Below are 19,875 nucleotides of genomic sequence, written 5' to 3'. Positions count from 1 at the left end.
TCATGAAAGTGGTTTGAAGATTTGCCCCCCCCCCCTCCCCGGCTGGTCTGGTTGTCGATGAGAGAGGGGGGGGGGGTAGTCTTGCCCCTGCCACAAAATAATTTTTAAAACCAATTTTTTTTTAAATAGAACTTTCGAGACTATTCCCGCTGAGGTCCGTTGAGAGAAATAAAATACAAATTGTTACATTTAAAAAGATCAGTTGAACAGCGTATTGGGTTAACCTTAATCCTAAGCTTATTATGCAATTATGTAATTAATAGTTACTCACCAAATAAAATATATGCCACTTGATAGCCGGCATATTTGAGGCTTCCTATCTGAAGGTTATATAAAAATAAATCTTACGCAACAATTAGTTTAAAAAAAAAGGCAGTTATAACAAAAGGATTTCAAAAGCACTAAAAAAGTAAAAATAACACGACAAAAGTGAGGCGCTATGGAAAAATAATACGTGTTTGCCCCCATCGTTGAAAAAAATGTTTTTGTACTTTTATTGCTTAAACAAGTTTCCACTCATATATGCGATTCTCTCCTCTCATTTAATTTTGCGAATGTTCTGTATGATAGTAGTTCATATTTTCCCTCCCTGTATGGTTTGTCATTCAGTCGATGGAGGTTTAAAAGTGACTGGCCGAGGCTTTAGTGTCCTTTTTAAAAAAATGTTTTTGACTGAGGACGAGGATGTAGATCTTGGCGAATGGAATTTGCAGTGGAGGTGTGTGTTTATTTATGCAAAGTTTCTTTTTCCTTCTGACTCTGTGTGAGGTCAAAGTTATATGTAGATATTTGAAAGAGGTGTGATTAGTTTCTATGTATTTTCTAAATCCATGAAGGCGTGTCTTTCATGCCTAGTAGTTTAATGTATTGTTTAGGGAATAGTTCCTATCTATATATATAATTCTCTTCTGGGAGACGCTAGAAAACAAGCTGTAAACGCGCTCCCTACCACCCCACCCCTACATGGTCTTAGTGAGCTGTATTCACTCTAAATGTTTACAAGCAGAGCCGGGTTTAGTGACGACTATTAGGGGCAGATAATTTAGTTTGAAACGATTTTAAACGTGGGTGGGGGAGTATGTTCCTTAACGTGCTACTTATAGTGTTTTAAAGAAATATTTCAGTGGCAGCGTTGGTACTGTCGAATTCACAAATTATGAATTACTGAAAAGTAAAAAAAAAAACAACAACTAAATAGCGGCGTATGTTATGCCGCGGGCCGGCTCGTACTGATTATTTTATGTCTTATTATAATAATTCTCATAGTGTTTATTATAAAAATTAATGATTACAAAAATTAATATTAATAGTTAAAAAAAGTTTCTTTTCCCAAACTTATCATTTTAATTAATGTGATGTGATATAAACAAAATCAAATATCACCTTTCACAAAAATATGAATTGTCTATGAAAAAGTGTACAACTTACGTCCCTTAGTTTCTTTAGTACAAATTACTTTCATTGATAGATAAAAAAAAATAACGACTTCCCTTAAAAGCAAGCATTACATCGGGAGAAAATAATTTTTATTAGTTTGTTTTGATGTTTGAAAAAAAAAATTGCATGGATTGATAAAATGCAACGTGGTAGGTAAAACCGGTGTATTTTAAATACTACGTTTTATTCGTTTTAGACACTAAATGTACTGTTTACTAATTATAATGTTCATCAATCATAATAACTTAGAAGCCGTTCCTACATGTCCTCTATGTTGACTTTTATATTTCCTTTTGTGGATAAGATGAAGTATTATAGTAGTGCACTAAATTAAATCATTTGCGCCCCGGCCTATCCTTTGAGTGTCGTGGTGCATATGTTCGTTTTAAGGAGTGTGATAGGCTGTGAAGAAAAGGGGTTACTTTAGTCGTTCATAAAATTGAATCCAGGGCGTACTCTGGCGCCCCGACAGGGTGCTATTCGACGCCCCATTGCTTCCCGTGAGCGATATAGCGCCTACTTTCGGCTTAGTAAGTTCAATAGACTATGGATAAGATGGGTTTTTATAGTAGTTTACTAAGGTGAGTCCCGTGCTATACTGGGATATATATATATATATATATATATATATATATATATATACATGTGTGTGTATGTGTATATATGCGTAGGGGAGAGTGTTGAGAAGTTTGACTACGATTTTACCTCTCATCGAAAATAATCATTTATCTTTTATCCGTCCAGAATAATCCTAAACTTTCCAATCACTTAGATATATTGTTGTTAAAAGGAACGACGTAGTTATTAACACTCCGGAATTAAATGTAGACTAATATGACAAAAATTTAGAAGTCAACATATTTTTGAGATTTTGGACAGGGTTAGTGCACCAACTTCTTAGGCTACATGAGTCACTTTAAACTCTGCTGGTAGAAAAGACTAACCCTAACCCTAACCCTTAGGCTACATAAGTCACTTTAAACTCTGCTGGTAGAAAAGACTTACCCTAACCCTAACCCTTAGGCTACATGTGTCACTTTAAACTCTGCTGGTAGAAAAGACTAACCCTAACCCTAACCCTTAGGCTACATGTGTCACTTTAAACTCTGCTGGTAGAAAAGACTTACACATAACTTGGTTGCTGTGCCAGCTGAGGCAGGCGGTACCTTTGAGTAGTCGCCCTTGTATAAGCTGAACATGTTAGATCTGAAAGTGTGTTAAAAGAAGCTCATATCAGTTCTATGCACTCTTCCATCTACCTATTTGTTCCGTAGTCACGAACCGTCTGTCGCTACAAGTGTCAATCGTCTTCCTCCCTTTCACGTACATAGGAAATATTCTTTATTGTTTGCTTTGTATAGGGACTCAAAGAGTTATCTCTTCATAGTACTCGATTTTGGGTAGACTAATTACTATTTACTAAGCCTAATAGACTAATCTTGATTTAGCACCAATCCATATATCATAGGCCTATTTACTTTAATTGCCGAGAATATTATTGAAATTTAATTGCTTAGTTAAGGCTAGGTGCATTATGTTAAAAACACATCCTTTATTATTAAACGTGTTATAGGCTAAAAAGGGTCTACATACATACAAAATGCATTCCACTGGAATTTCCAGTAACATCTACATATCAGATGAAATAGTTGGAGACTAAAGTGAATAGAATCTTACGAGGCCTACTAGTAGCATAAACACAAAAAGTAGTGATTCTGAATAGGAAGAAACAGTAATGGCATCCACAGACAGAAAAGTAAGTAGGGCTATTTTTAAATTTAATTAAAGTAGTTGTCTTCAAATTAAGTTATACGCTACAGGGCTTTTATGTAGAGCCTGCATACTTAATGTTTTCTGTGAATCAACAAAAATAAAGAGCCGCCTATAGCACTTTTCAGAATGGTTTATGGACAGGGTCTCTGACTACCAAAAGTAGCATAACAAATGCGAAATCTATTGTAAAAACCTTCTAGGGTGCTCCGAAATTCAATAACCCTTCTGAAACAAGGCGGATTTCTCAGCTAGTAAATTACAAATTATATTTTGTTTTGTTAATTATAATGTGGTAAAATAATCTACTGTTGTTAACAGAATATTATTTAACACGTTTCTATGCTTGTTCTGCTACATAGGCCTACATATTTGCTTAAACATTTCATAAATGTATGTACTTTTAACCAAAACTGTAAAAAAATGTACAGACTCATTTGTACTCTTCATACTTTCTCTAATCGTTTAAGGAGGAGTTATCATTAATATATTATACGAGAAAAATGGTCCGTTGAGGAAGGATACAACGGACGCTAGGTTAATAATGCTCTCTTTTCTCTAAACTAAAACCAAAACCAAAATCACCACCTTAATTAAATTTAACCGGAAACGAAAAATGACATTGAAAACGGATTTTTATCCAGAATCGGTACTTTAATAGGATTTAAGCTCGATCTCTACGTAGTTACTGCACATTGATACTAAATATAGTTGCAGCCATACTCCTAAACCTTGCAACTAATCTCAATCTTGACAAAAGTCGCATTTTGAGTTTCTTTTAGTCAAATCTACTTGCCCCCCCCCCCCCCGCACACACACCTCAAAGCACATCTACCGTCCCATTCAACGAAATAGAATTTATATAGAAAATAGGCGTTCTACCGTGGGGGGGGGGGGGGTTAAATCGGCTTCGCATGAAAGAAACTGCAAGCAAACCACTTTTTATATTAGACATATTAATTAGGCGGTAATTTTATTATAGAGTATCGATGACATTTCTTTTGAGTAGGGGGGAGGGGCGGCTTAGACGTTCTTACGCGAAGAATTGTATGAAAGAAACTCTTCTCACTTATATTAGACAAAATTGGCTTTTTAATTCAACGTTTTCTCGAGAATCAATGACGTCATATTATTGTGTGCACTCCACCGGCTGTAGACTATTTTCTACTATATGCTCCATGTGACTTCACGTTTTGTTTTCGTTGTACTATGAACGTTTTTATTCTGCTTGTGTTTTCTCTATAGCAACCTTTCGACTATTTTCTACTATATGCTCCATGTGACTTCACGTTTTGTTTTCGTTGTACTATGAACGTTTTTATTCTGCTTGTGTTTTCTCTATAGAAACCTTTCGACTATTTTCTACTATATGCTCAATGTGACGTCACGTTTCGTTTTCGTTTTACTATGAAAGTTTTTATTTTGCTTGTGTTTTCTCTATAGCTTTCTTGTCAGATAGATAGATACACAAAATAGATACATAGACAGACAGCGAAACTATTATTATAGATTATGGTGTACAACATCCCGTTGATTCTATTTCTGGACTTGATGGTGGTACCCAATGTCCTTCTTGTTTTTATGTACGCAATTCCTTTTTATTTTATTTATTCAGGTCTACATTATCCCATTTAAAAAAATTAAGTTTCTCAAAAAAAAGAAGAATGGGTATTTTAGCGCTTTGAGCATGAATGTCGGTCGTTTTCCCTACTCAGAACATCGAGAATATAGCCAGTCGATTTGAGTGTGTGTTGTTGGCACCTTGTGTCGGAGGTATTTGTCTATTTATGTATATTGTTATTATTTTACCTTGATAGTTAGTTTAGTGTTGTTTTAATTGTGCATGAAAGCGACTGCCTATATTTCTCGGTTTTTCCCCCCACTATAACGAGAACGTGGATTCGGGTTGGTCGGGTTAGCCCGGGGGTGGGGGGGGGGGGGGGGGGGTTGGGTGAGGGGTGCCATGCGCGTTGATGAATTAGTCTGTGGTTAGTGTCTGAGGTTTAGGTGAATGTGTTGAGGAGGGTTTGAATGTGTGAGTGTGTGTATTGTACTTTATTATTATTATCTTTTATAATTTTGTTATGGTGGGTTGCTCACTACAACCACTTTATGATATAGTTTTCTAGGTTTAGTTTAATTTCTATTGCTTCGAGCTTTAGTTACTTTAAAATTTATGTATTTTTTAATTAATTCAACGTAAATATTTATTGTTATCGTGTTCTTAGTTCTCTCTTCATTTAGGCCTTAGAGGAATGTGTTTGTTTATTCATACCATAATTAATAATTATGTTTTAGTGTGTTGATTGTGTAGGCCAATTGCTATTGTCTGGGTAATTTGTGAAGGATAAGCTGGTTCTTCCGGAATTTTGTAACACGTTACTTTTAATTGTTTAGCAAATGTGTGTGCTATGGTTGCGACTATTTTGAGGGTCTTGGTAAGACTGGTATTAAATTAATGATAAGAACCGATTTTAGTTTATTAGATTTTAGAAGTAGTGTTAGCAGTATGAATTAGTATTTTACTCGAGCTCTCAGCTAGTAGTCCTTAGTGGTAGTTAGTATTAGTACTTTAAACCTTTTTCTAAATCCTGTGTATATCAATGAATATATCTTTCTTTCTAATTATTTGTGATTTTTTTATCTTCCCCCCCCCCCCCCATTCCCTTCAGGTTGTTGTTGCATCTTGGCAGGGGTTTTTGTTTGGTGTTTGTTTCGTTTCTTTTGTATTTTGGTATTTTATTTACTTAGATTATATATATATATATATATATATATATATATATATATATATATATATATATATATATATATATGTATATATATAGGCCTATATATATATATATATAATTTGTTTCCACAATTTTTAAAAATAAATTTACATTACGTTGGTTATCTTTAATGGGTCGGCGTGGACGAGTCGGTAAAGCTCATGGTTGCTAAACCGAAAAGTCCCGAGTTCGAACCCTCGGGCAGCTAAGGCTCGTTAGTTAGGGATTGCCACTCTTCTAGGAGAGACAACTCCAAAATCAAACATCTGCTGCCCAACCCTAACCCGAACCCTAACCTGAACCCTAACCCCAACCCTAACCCTTGGTTGGACAAAGGCTATGGAAGCAAATCCAAAAAAGAAAAGCAGGCTGAAATCGGAGTCAATGGCCTCAATGGCGCATTACCAGTTGACACGTATCCTTAATTGTGATGGAGGCGTGGTTGAGTCAGCAAAAAGCTCATGGTTGATAAATTCGAAAAGGTCTCGAGTTCGAATCCTCTGGCAGATAAGGCTCAATCCCTTGCAACACTAAAAATTAAGAACGAAGAAGAAGAAGGGTTTTTTTTTTGTTTTAGTTTAGTTAGGTGTTTACCAGTCTCGGTTTAGCCACACATGCTCTGACACCCACGAAAGTTGATAGTCCTAAAGGATGGATGACAGTAGGGTTTTAGACACCCCTAAACTCCATTGCTAGGGCTTACACAAGGAAGAAAGTATTTAAAATGTAAGAAGAACAAAATACTATTTTTAAAGAAAAATTAATATTAGGTATAGCTAATTAGCTCATTTATGCCTTTAGCACAGTAACAGCGTTCAAAGTTTTCAGCTGGAAATAATTTTCGATCCAAATAAGAAAATGTAAAGCTTTCTGGCAAATGAAATTTTGGATGTCTGTCAACACGATATACCGATAATTTTGCTAGTTTAACTTATGGAGAAAGGTCAAGAGTCTAACAGTATTCTGTTATGAAAGTTTTTTAAGTCACAACATTTCCGTTATAAATCCTTACCCATACATCAATATATCATTACATCTTTCATAGCCAAATTTAATCAAGATATCCAATGTTTTTTAGAGTTTTAATAAGTAATAGTTGATTATCTAGTTTCTTTACTGCAAATTGTTTTTTCTGTCCTTTTTTATAAACTTGCATATTATTTAAAAAAAATAAATAAACCAGGAAACCTTAAAATGAAAAATATTTAGCTATAATATGGCATTGCTTGTAAGCTAAAGAAACAATGTATAGATAGATAGACTATGTTTAATCTATTATATCTGTATTTGCTATAAAATAACGAAGTGTCTTTTCCCAGTCGACAGGGTATCACCGTTTTAGAATTTTTCTCAGTCGTAACTATTTTAAAATATATTTAATAAAGTGATTTTTTTTTAATAACGTTAATTGTGGGCATATTTACAGCAAAGAAAAAAATAATTTAATAATTTGAAAAAAATAATAATTAAATAAAAAATAATTAAATTAAGAGAGAAAAAACAACTTGAAAATTAAGAGGAATAATTAGTGATTACAAGGGACATTTTGTTTCACCTGATATTTATTCTATGTACATTTTATAATGGTAACTGACAGTTAAATAGCAATACGAAGTACTAACTAAACTGATGCATAAGCATTAATTTTAAAAATTGCTATTAAGCCCTCCTTAATTACTTTAGATTAATATTACATAATCGATCGTCAAGTACGTTGCAGATTTAAACCCAAACTAAACCGTAATACTTTATCTAACCAAATACAACACAATAAAAATAGCACTGCTCTCTTAATTCATACCACACTCTCCAGTGGCGATAAATGCCTTTGTTATTGTAAGTTATTATTACCAGTCATTTATTGCATGAAACGAGTTGACTGGGAAAGGCCGTAATAAGGCAGATTTTACGTAATTTAAAGTACATAAAGCTAAATTAATTGCTTGACAATTATTACGAAAGAAAAAAAAATTTGGAACCTATATTTTTTATTTATAATTACAGGCAAAAATTTTAAATTATATTTATAGGATTTTCATAGTATTAGTGCCTAAATTCTGCTGAAGGTGTAACTAATGGAAATTGCTTTGATATGAGTATTTTCGCGGATATTTACTTTCTCGAATAGAGAAAGTATTGCAATTGTGCACAAAGATCACGTGAAATTTTAACAGTTTTCATCGTTTAACACCTCAGTACATCATCATATACGGAGTATAAAGGAACTTATTTTAATCGGGCCAAATTTATAAATACAGATTTATCACATTTTCAGCGTTTTATGCGTAATCGAGTAGGAAAAACTAGGCTTTGCATTTCTGTCCGTATGTCTGTGTGTGTGTGGATGTATGTAAGTCTGTAAAAACGATAACTAGAGTACCGTTACTGCTAGTAAAGTGTAAAAATGGGGATTAGACATCAATGTTTAAAAAAAAAAATTCATTAATCGTTTTTTATTTATTGGGATGCTTTCATAAATTGGGCATCGTAGAGCTAACAATAAAAAGTTGTATCAGAAGAAACTCACTAGAGATGTCTACAATGCAAAGTTAACTTCAACTTATGCTATCTGGTATGGGTGGCAACTCAAGAAACCCCCGACTTAAAAAAAAGATGCTACCAATTTTTACTTTCTCGTATACGAAGTAAAGAGAAAGTATTGTAATCGTGCAAAAAAAAAATCGAGATTTTTACAAATCTCGACGTTTTACACCTGCTCTGAGTCGGAAAAACATAGTTCTGCAACCTTGTCCGTATGTCTATGTGTGTATATGTCTGTATCTGTGAACACAATAACTTGAGTACCGTTACAGCTAGGTTGATGAAAATTCATATACAAGTATAATATCAAATGTGTAGTACTGTATTAACTTTTGAGTGATTTCGGGTAACCGGAAGTGGAACATATTCTAATTTTGATTTTTCAAAAGCCTTTAGCTTGAGTAGTTTCAGATAGATAAATAAAATATCGTGTGTAAGTAAAAAATCTAATTCTCTGCCTTCTGTCAAATTTTGAGTTATTTCCGTTGACTTGAAGTAGTAATTTACGATATTTCCGATTTCTCAAAAATTGCATATAAATTTAAAAAGTACTAATAACATTCCGCACTATTATACACATATTGTTTGGAGTTTACTTGGTGCGGAATTTCATTTTTCTGCGAGATTCTATTCTATTGTTAAAAGTTCAAGTTATTAAATATGGATAAAAAATCATGTCTATATCCCGAGTTGCCATCCCCCGTAGTGTTATATACGAGTATTTGAGAAAGTTTAGGGGAGATCACTCCCGGTTTATTAAATTTCTTACCGAAATTTTGCAATCATGTGAAGAATTAAAATCGCTGTAAAGGCAAATGCGACAGGCACAGCAACCAGAGCAGAGTCTACAAACAAGAAATTATATAGGTCTAATAATCATTTGATTTTGATATATATATATATATATATATATATATATATATATATATATATATATATATATATATATATATATATATATATATATATATGTAAACAATCTTGAGTTTTAGTAGTATACTAGACTACCCGTCATCCCATGAAAACTTGAGGGTTTTGGGGGTCACGTCTGTCACTTAGACAAAACATGGGCCTGACCACACCAGTGTTTCTTCCAGACTTTTTTCTCCGGGGGGGGGGGGGCACTTGAAATTTTCGGGGGGGGGGGGGGCGGTAGACTTTCTACGGGGGTGCGGACACTGTTAAAAGTATATATTTTCTATATAAATTTTATAAATGTAATTTCGTTCGGGGGGGGGGGCGGTAAAAATTTTTGCCCCCCCCCCCCCCGAAGGGATGCGTGGAAGAAACTCTGGACCACATTATCCTTTCATACGCTGATGTCACATGTGACCTACCCAACTCCACTTCACCTGCCCAGTGTCCCATCTAGTCTCAGACAACATGTTTTTAACGTTTAAAAAAAGATTCCGGCCGAGCATGGTTCTGACTACACTATCCCTTCATATTCTGATGACACAGAAACAGGTGAACTCTACTTCCCCTGCCCTGTGTCCCGCCAAGTTCCAATAGGCACCTTTTTTTATTCATATCTTAACAAAAATTGAAACAAAAATAACAAAAAAATTAACAATGACTTGTCGAGAACCCGTGCCACCCGCATTGTAACCTAATACGCTAACATCTAGTACTGTTAGGAAGGTATTAACTTATATGGTTATTTTTAGTCTGCGTAAGAAACTTCATTTACGCAAATAGTCCCTAGATCTAGATTTCAAATTAAATTGTATCTTAAATCAGCCAATTCCATAGCTAAACAAAGATCCATATAAATAATGAAGGTCTGAAATAGTTTAGTATAGAAACTCATTATTATCTAGATCTGGATAGTAAGAGTTATCTAAATTCTACGACTGGTTTGGTTAAGTCGAGTTTTCTTCTATATAGGTGAAGTTAAAAAGCAAAGATTTATATCAAATATTTAAGGACTAAAATAGTTTAATAAAGAAACTCAATAATTTATTCTGATTTTAAAATGCTTTTTAATTTTAACTAATTAATTTTGGTTTGACCTCGATTCTAGATCTATAAATAACTTCCTTCGACCGATGATCTTTAGATTCTAGATCTAGAGAAATTAATTGTATACTTAAATGTAAAGGACTGTTGAAAATTGATATAAGTGTTGGAACGTAATAAAAATAGCAAACCGACGTATCGTTAAAGCTATAGCCGACAGAAAATTAGCTATATAATGCGTTATACTTTTGAATTAGCAACAAAATCTTGTATGGAAGCCGCCAATATTGTTGTAAAAAGTAAATAAATCATGTGACGTTACTATTCACTATAAGTAAAGTCATTGTTCTGAACTTTTAATCAACCAATGAATGAATCAATAAATTAATTAATGTCTTTAAATTAATTTGTGATTAGCAATCTGTTTAAAAAAGAAAATTGTTCTCTACCTAAATACTATTTTACAGCTCTACACATAGTGCAGATTCACTACTGGAACCAAACGGACAAAAAAAAAAACAACAAATAAATATTCAAACATGTAAACAAACTTGAGTTTTAGTAGTATATAGATAGATTAGTCAAAACAGTACCAATAAAAACGCGGCTGTTCAGTGGTATTTATGTTGTTTTTTCAAGTATTTTGATAATTTTTGGCCGATTAAATTTTATATATTTCATAGCGTACGTCTTGATAAATAGATCTATAGATCTAAATCAAATTTAAATGAAATAGTTCATTTCTTGATATTGTAAAATTGGAAGATAACGCCATTAGTTTTAGTGTTCTTTCCGTAGTTTAAACACGTGACATGCGACGTCATTGCTTTTGCTTTCTTGTCACAACAAAAAACACTTTTCCGATTGCATAATAAAAAATGTGTTTCTACATTCGAATATGCCTTTATTTTTAATTTCACTCTTTAATTAAAATTTAGTCTATACATTTAAAACATCCAACTTATTATTTTCAACAAAAGTCCATATCTTTGAGTTCTCCATACTGATCACAGCCTCAAAAAGGTTGCGGACATAGAGAAAGAGAGAGAGCGAGAGAGAGAGAAAGAAAGAGAGAGAGAGAGACGTGCGCACATGGGCTTTTAAATATTAGGATATTGTTTGCCTGTTCTCTTGGTGCGCAATTCATTTTTTTCTATGAGATTCTATTATATTTTTAAAACTTTAAGTATCTAAAAATGGATTAAAAATCATGTCTATATCCCGGGTTGCCATCCCCGTAGTGTCATATAAGAATATTCGAGAAAGTTTATGGGAGATCACTTCCCGCTTTATTTATACTGCTTTTCAATAGGTAGAGTGGTTATTTTGTACAAAACATTAATCAGATATTTCAAAGCAAGAGAAGTGCAAACAGTTTTGATCTAGATTCTTCGACGGTAAAATGCGTTGGGATAATTAATTTGTTAAACTCTTTCTATCTAGAATATTCATAAAAGCTAATGCTATATGTGAGTGGCTGGAGTGTCTTAATATAATTATTATCTGTAGCTATAAAGGCGAACGTATAGTTCGAATGTATACGTTCGTGCTTTTTAGTAAAAAAAAAAAAAAAAGATTTTTTAGTTATGTAGTCTTGTATTATGGCGCCTCTGTGTAACTGTTAACGTCGTTGTCTACGACTAGTCTGTGTATAAAAGTTCCCTTTCAAACCTAGGGCAAGTGAAATAGAGTGGTCAGCACTATGCCCAGCCGCCTTTACTTACCCTAACGTCGGTTAGGTAGCCATCAGAGCTGGGTGGACTCAGGGACGGTCTACTGACTTTGTGGTGGATTTGGCCGTTCTATTATTATACACTGACGAGAAGCCACGCGTTGATTGTTAACTAGTCTTTATTCAGCCATGATGGAAAGAGGAAGAGGAAGTGACGAGACATAAACATATATATATAACAAGGGACATCACTCAAGATAACATTATAAATATAATACTAATACAAGAAGAGTGAGTTCCCTTGACTTCACAATTCTCAATATATTACAGACTTGAACCCGGATTCGAACTCGAAACTTACGGGTTAGCAGTCCAGCTCCCTACCGCAAGGCCACCCCGTCCCATGTCTGTCTGTATTTTGTTTATATTGTTGTCAAAAAATATGTTTTCCTTAGTTTGTCATAGTTCTTATTCGAATGTTAAATAAAATAAGTTGACTAGAAATCATTTTATAATTTAACACAAAAATAAATATTTGAGAAAAGTATTATTTAAAGAAGTGGCTATTCGGACCCGGGTCCAAATAGCCCCGGCCGCTATGTAGTACGCTTTAATAGAAGCATTATATAACATTTGAACTCACAATTACCCCAAATCCATTTTTCCATCTTGTTGGGTTGCTGGGGGGGGGGGACTACGACAAATCTTGACGCGTTCAAAGCAATGATCTTGCTTTAACGTATGCATACACTATTCGCAATCTGACCTCACATTGACCCTAGCTTTACAGTGTCGGTATTTTTCTCGCGCTGGCGAGAAAAGGTGAGCGGGAGATCAATGGAGCAAAGATGTTTATAATTGGAATGTTTAAAAACCTAAAGCTAGAAAATTATATATATAAACTAATTAAAAAAACAATTTTAAAAATGTCACCTATGCAAACAACTCAGCTATCGAGATAAAACAATAAACTTAGTTAAATACACATTACTTCTCGCAAAAACGAGAGCTTAGATTGGTTCCGATCCAATAATTGATCGAGATTCGGGAGGCACTGCGTTCTCCACTCTGCCATAACATTTATAGGAAAATCATAGATATGTAATGATTTTGTATACCAAGCTAAATCTATGGTATTTAGAAATAACAACACAAGAACTAACGATAGCAAATCCGAACAACTAATTACATTAAAACACAACAAATAAACCGGGAGTGATCTCCCATAAACTTTCTTAAATATTCTTATATAACATTACGTGGGATGGCAACTCGGAATATAGACATGATTTTAAATTAAACTTTTAAAAATAGAATAGAATCTCGTAGAAAAAAGAGTTGCGCACCAAGCGAACGCCAAAACAAAATATGCATAATAGTGCGGAATATTATTAGTACTTTATAAATTTACATGCGTTTTTTGACAAATCGGAAATAGCGTAAATTACTACTTCCGGTTAACGGGAATTACTCAAAAATTGATAGAAGGTAGAGGATTAGTTCTTTTACTTACATGTGAAATTTCATTTATCTATCTGAAATAGTACTCATATTATAGGCTTTTGAAACATTCAAAGTAGAAAAAGTTCCACTTCCGGTTATCAGAAATCGCTCAAAAGTTTATCAGGATGTACGATTTTGATAAAATACTTATATATGAAATTTCATCAACCTAGTTATAACAGTACTCAAGTTATCGTGTTTACAGACACACAGACACACATACACACAGACATACGGGCAAGATTGTAAAAATATGTTTTTCCGACTCAGGGAGGTGTAAAACATAAAAGATATACAATTAGAAAACAAGGGTCGCTCTAAATTTAAAAAAAAAATTCCATTCGATACACGAATAAATCAGAGGTCCAACACACGAGCTGGCCCCATTCAGTTTTCTAAGTGAGAAGCACACTCTCTTAATCTAGTCCAACAATCCAAACTGACGCCGATTTTTATGAGGCTTTCATCAAAACGCTACCAACCGTGTGCCCTGTTTTCCAGAAGTTGAATTAAATGTTAACAATGTCGGCAGTTCATTTCTTGGATCTTAGGGCGCGGGTTTGTCCACACTACCAACTAGACACGCCAAGGCATGCTGTAAGTCCCTCGGCGACGGCCCAGGTGTCAGGGGAGTCACGGGGCTCTTGGGAGCTACCGGTTACATTACTGCACAGATGATGGGTGCGACACATTGTTTCTTCCGGCAGAGCCTCCCCCCCCCCCTTCCCCGAAAACAGTCTACCGCCTCCACCCCCCCCCCCCCCCAACGAAATGGAAATTTATATAGAAAATATATACTTTTACCAATGTCTGACCTCCCCCCCCCCCACGAAAATATCAAGTGCACCCCCCCCCCCTAGTGCTGTGGAACTTTTAAACGACTGTATGTTGGGGGGGGGGGGCAACCTGCTCATATGCGATGCGCTCAGGATGACACTGCCGCCGGTGGATTCAAGTTGTAACCTCATCCGCTTATGCAGGATCTTGGGGCGCTAAATCACATATTTCCGTTCGGCGTCCCCACTCCAATATGTAAACAAATGTTAGGCCTATGACAGAAACCTTTGCGGGGCTGTACTCAACAGCTTCCCAAATTTTTATGGCAATTGGGTGAATGATGCAGTAATGCATAATAGACATGTACAACTGTATGTGGCCAGCTCACGCGTCGGATAACCTTCTGATTTAGGGGGGGGGGGGGCGGCGGGAATCCACAAATGACGTCACATTTTTTAACGACTAGCAAAAAGCCAGACCCTCACACACACCCACCTCAATGACGTCTTTTATAATTAGTAATGGCTATTAATAATGTTCAATTAATTCTAAACGTTCTAATTAATTTCTAAATAATTATATAAAAAATTAAAAAAAAAAATTTTACCTTCCCTCTTTTGTGAAATAGATGTGCCTAATACTATGCAAATAAATTAATATCTGTTAAGTAGTGCTGTCTAGAGTCTGACAAAATGTGCTGAAGTGTGAATCGTACGGTTAGGAAGTAGTTCATAAAAGATACATTGATCTACTCGATACTTGCGAGGCTAAGAAAGAGGGATGGGATGGGGGTCGGCTCGAAAAAAAACTTGAAAGAGACAACAAAATGTACGTCAGCATCACCCATTTGTAAAACTTACTCAGGGGAGATAATTCCAACTATAGGCCTTACAAGTTTACTATGATATTTCTTGTAAAGGAAAAACAAGTAAACGTATATAAAACCGAAGTTGCTAGTATATATTATTTTTTATTATTTGTAGGGTACAAGATAGTACAGGATAAAATTCAACCACTATCACAAACACATATTAACATTGAAAAATGTACAATGGATTTCGGGTCCCTAACTAATGCCACCAAGAAGAACCGCGCATAATGAAAGCCTACTTCATATGTAGCGGCTTCTCGTGATATGGACTTTGTTGTTTTTTTTAAAGAATTTTGCCGGCGACAGCGTATATTTGATTGTACGGAAATAGAACTCGGCCTTGACGATGGTTAAAAATACAACTATAAATAACTTTTTAAAATATATTAAAAATTTAACGACAATTTTGAGCCCCCTTTTTGGTCCCCATCCCCTGCCCAATCCGCCACAGTACACTTTGGAGGATCGGTCAAATAGTTACGTGTCCTCTATTTAGCTATCAAAGGGGGGCAACGAGTCAAAGAAGTCATTAAAATTTGAAGAGTTGCCTATATTTTACACTGTAGTTTGTGTAATGGATTTTATTTTTTGCGGAAGAGCGTGGTAAAGTGACTGTAAAATAAAGATAATCGTACCGCAGCTACAGTGTTTTTCTTTTACAAACCAAATATCAAGGCAAAAATGCACGAAAATTAAATTCAAAATTTTAAAAAATATTAATCATATTCAGCCGTGGGCCCCTAAACGGCCTGGGCCCCCCCCCCCCCCCCCCGCTTTACGGGGTCTGGCGGCACTGTAGTTCCGCCCCTGTCAATGATATATATTTAAGAAATACCCAAGTCAGAAGTTTGACCTGCGGAGTAACAGACGAGGATTTTGTTACTACCATCTGCAAAGTCATATAAATAGTAGACCCCCCCCCCCCACACCCACTGAACATCTTTGATACTTACATGATATACACTCGCAGATTGTGTAGGCCAAGTAAAGGGACGAACGCTGAGCTGTCAATCTTGGCTCTTCGCCTTCAGCCGCGGTGTAACCAATGACATCAATCTGTTTTTCAATGATATCAATGGCGTGGCTAAGAAACGATAAGATCACAAACATTCCTTCCATCGTAGCCTGCAGAAACACATTACGGTTAGGGTTAGTGGACAGAGAAAAGATCACATTCTTTCTTCACTGCAGTCTGCAACACTTTGTTTGGGTTATATTTAGGGCTAGGATCCGGGCATGCTTAGCCAAGATGTAATCATTGTTACGAGATTCTATTTAACTAGCTTTCCTTGTGTGTTATTCAGTAGCGGAACTACAAAAAAAGGGCCACCCTGCAAAAAAATTTTTTGGGCCCTACATATATATATATATATATATATATATATATATATATATATATATATATATATATATATATATATATATATATATATGAACATAGAATACTCAACACGGGCTTGTTCAAAATTTAAATTAAAAATTCTTAGTTGATATTTTTAATTAAAACATGTTACAATAACACATCATCTGTGTGAGTGCGATTAGCCTGTTTTGAAATTCTTTGTTTCAATTTCTGACATAATGCTTCCTAACTTACAAGTCGGTCAAAAGAATATGAAGCATGAAAACTTTAAAAGTGAAATGGTTTCTCGCCTAATGTTTATTTTTATGTTTTTTTTTTTGTGTTTATATTATTAGTTTTTAATACATTTCCTTTTTATACTATGTCATTCTTTATAGCGTTTTTTTTTAAAATAATAATTTAGAGAAGTAATTGCTTTTTAATTTGTTTAGTGCAAATCTATTACACGTTTCTTAAGGTCACACATATTTGAATATTTAAAAAAAGGGAAATAAGTAATGGAAGAGGTTTGAACATTTGCCTTTTACTACAACTCATGTAGCCTATATATTTTTTCCTTTACGAAACAGCGTGTGTTAGCTACTAAAGAACACCACTACTGTAGTAGATCTGTTTGTTTTTTTTACAAGAAAATTATTTTTTTAACTATTAAAAAAATTGATTATGGTCGGCTGCGGGCCCCTAAACGGCCTGGGCGCCCCCCCCCCCCCCCCCGCATTGCGGGGTCTGGCGGCACTGTAGTTCCGCCCCTGGTGTCATTATGTAATAGTGCCCTTAAAGGAGAACATTACTTATTTCTTTTAAATATATTATAATACTCTACTATTTAAATCTCAGTGACATCAACCGTAACGTCGGTTATAACAATTAACAATGTCTTGGCTCGAACTTTTTTCTATTTTAATTCAGTTTAATTAAGTTTATAAACTTATAAGTTTATATATATATATATATATATATATATATATATATATATATATATATATATATATATATATATATATATATATATATATATATAGGCCTATATATAAAGCTCAATTAAAAATTAAAGTTAGCCTAATACAAATAGAAAAGCATTTTTTTTTTTAAATTTTACTTAGCAAGATGAAAACATTGAATACGGCTAAATCCCAAAGAACGAATAACTAAATTTTTTAATGGGTGAAACTTCTGGGCGGGGAGACAGTTGGGGTACATGTTGTGTGTGTGTGTGGGGGGGGGGGTTATGCCTTGCCCTACAATAGAGCCTCATCCGGTTTTGTATTACTGTATGGGACAGCGGTAACGCCTTTATTTATAGGCTTCTTCTCTCTTGGCCTGTTTGGGAATTCCTATATTGCAATTAATACAGGCGAGAGTGTGCTTTAACTAGAGATGTTTCACATTTTTAAAATCTCTAAACCACTCGGTCAAAAGGTGAATGCTTTAAGGAGATGTGATGCTAGACACTCTAAAACATCGGTACGTGTCTAACCATTCACTTCACTATGTCAGACCCTCCCTACAACTTGGACGTGTTTTCCCAAATTTAACACCCAGGTAACGCCTTCTGTCTAGTTCAGGTGGGGGGAAATCCACTAGTGTGGACCATGGCCTGAACCCACCCCCACATTTCATTACATCAATTTGGGCTCAATTACTGTACATATGGCTCTACTATTAGTTGAAATATAACTGGGTCTATATTATGTACCCCAAATTAAGATAATGAGTAGGTGCTTTGGGGTGGGTGAAAGTTGGTGGTGTGAGGTAAAGGATCACGCAGACTGTGCATTTAAATTTATGCTTGTCGGATGGAAAAAAAGAGTCTCCAGATTCGAGTACAATAGGAGGTTTGTGTCTAAATTGAGGGAGGGAACCAAGTGACAGCCAGCTACACCTTATTTATGTGTTACCGGACAGCCATGAATTCCGGTAATTAAGACGTGTGAGACTTCAGGACAACTTTACAATGAAGTGAACTCGGCCCAGTGTATCAAAACAGTACGCACTTTAAAGTTTGTATTTAATCCCTACAATATTTAAAAAACAAAAATCCATATGGTCATGAATATTATAAAGAATATCATTGCAATAAAAAAACAGGCTATGTGCTTAATCACTCTACGAATGCCGTTACGTCCATCAAAATGAATATGGGCATAATTATTGTATGGAAGCCCTACAAAATCATGCAATAAATAGAAACATAATAAAGATGTCCCGATAATATTTAAAACGAACATGGGCATATAAATACTGTATGTATGCCCTTCAGACATTCAATAATGAATATAAGCATAATAAATATCATCCGATAATATATAAAACGAATATAGGCATAATTGCTGTAATTATATAAATACAAACGTGAATACAAGTAAATTGCTTTAGAGATGCCCTGACGATATATAAAATGAATGCGGACATAATTACTGTATGGATGCCCTTCAAAAGTATTATGATGAATATAAGCAAAAATTACATTAACGATGCCCCTGCAGTGTATAAATTATAATCATGGGCTTTAATTCTCTATGGATGACTATAAATGTATAAAATGATTATGAGCATGTTCTCTAAAAGATGCCCCTACCTACACTATACCTAAATAAGTATCAGATACTCTATTAATTGAAAGACTGCAAATATTTATTCGGGGAATATCAGTGACTACTATACCACTACACTACCCTTCACCGATGCCCCTTTCTCCCTGAAGTGTTATGACACGGACAGTACGATGACTTTTGTTGATTGTAAATACACATTTCGGTGAATTCGGCAAATTGATAATTCTGCCTTGGTAGACAAATCTAAGAAGACTTTTAACTTCCCTAAAAAAAAAAAGAAAAAAAAAAGATTTTTTTTTAAATTTTTTTTACCCCGTTGGGTGCCCCCTTGATGTGAATGCCCGGGGCCTGGGCCCCCTCCGCCCCCCTCTGCACGCCACTGGGTTGGGGTAATGAATATTTTGGTGATTTCAAAAACAATGTGAATAGAGTGTCAATTGTTTAAATAGCTATAATTTCTGAATGCAAAAAACCAAATGAAGATTTACGTTTTAAAACAGTTTTACGCTTTTCTTTCTCACGAAGTGTGGAGAAATTACTGTTACCCGCGCCAAAGCTCGAATCTATGACTCGGAAAAAGTTTAAAATTTTTCTCTTGGTATGTGTATCTGTTTAAACACAACAACATGATACATTTGATAACCAGGTATTATATC

At 34.8% G+C, this 19,875-nt stretch overlaps 1 protein-coding gene across 2 annotated transcripts in view; it reads right to left on the bottom strand.

The window, feature by feature from the left end:
* LOC131953709 (receptor for retinol uptake stra6) overlaps window positions 1-19,875 on the bottom strand; it is a 59,612-nt gene that overhangs the window by 23,729 nt on the left and 16,008 nt on the right. The window contains exons 9-12 of one of the 2 annotated variants that reach the window (XM_059317037.1): window positions 16,255-16,426; window positions 9,289-9,364; window positions 2,565-2,643; window positions 272-320 (exon numbers count right to left, since the gene is read on the bottom strand). In XM_059317037.1, the coding sequence (XP_059173020.1) occupies window positions 272-320; window positions 2,565-2,643; window positions 9,289-9,364; window positions 16,255-16,426 (376 nt within the window). The remainder of the gene's footprint in view (window positions 1-271; window positions 321-2,564; window positions 2,644-9,288; window positions 9,365-16,254; window positions 16,427-19,875) is intronic. The other variant, XM_059317038.1, reaches the window with a different exon arrangement.

This window comes from Physella acuta, unplaced genomic scaffold, assembly GCF_028476545.2.
Source record: "Physella acuta isolate Inbredline_101_S28 unplaced genomic scaffold, ASM2847654v3 ptg000941l, whole genome shotgun sequence".
In the NCBI taxonomy this organism is placed as follows: domain Eukaryota; kingdom Metazoa; phylum Mollusca; class Gastropoda; family Physidae; genus Physella; species Physella acuta.
Note: the sequence above shows the minus strand (reverse complement) of the source record. Positions and strands in the feature narration are given on the sequence as shown.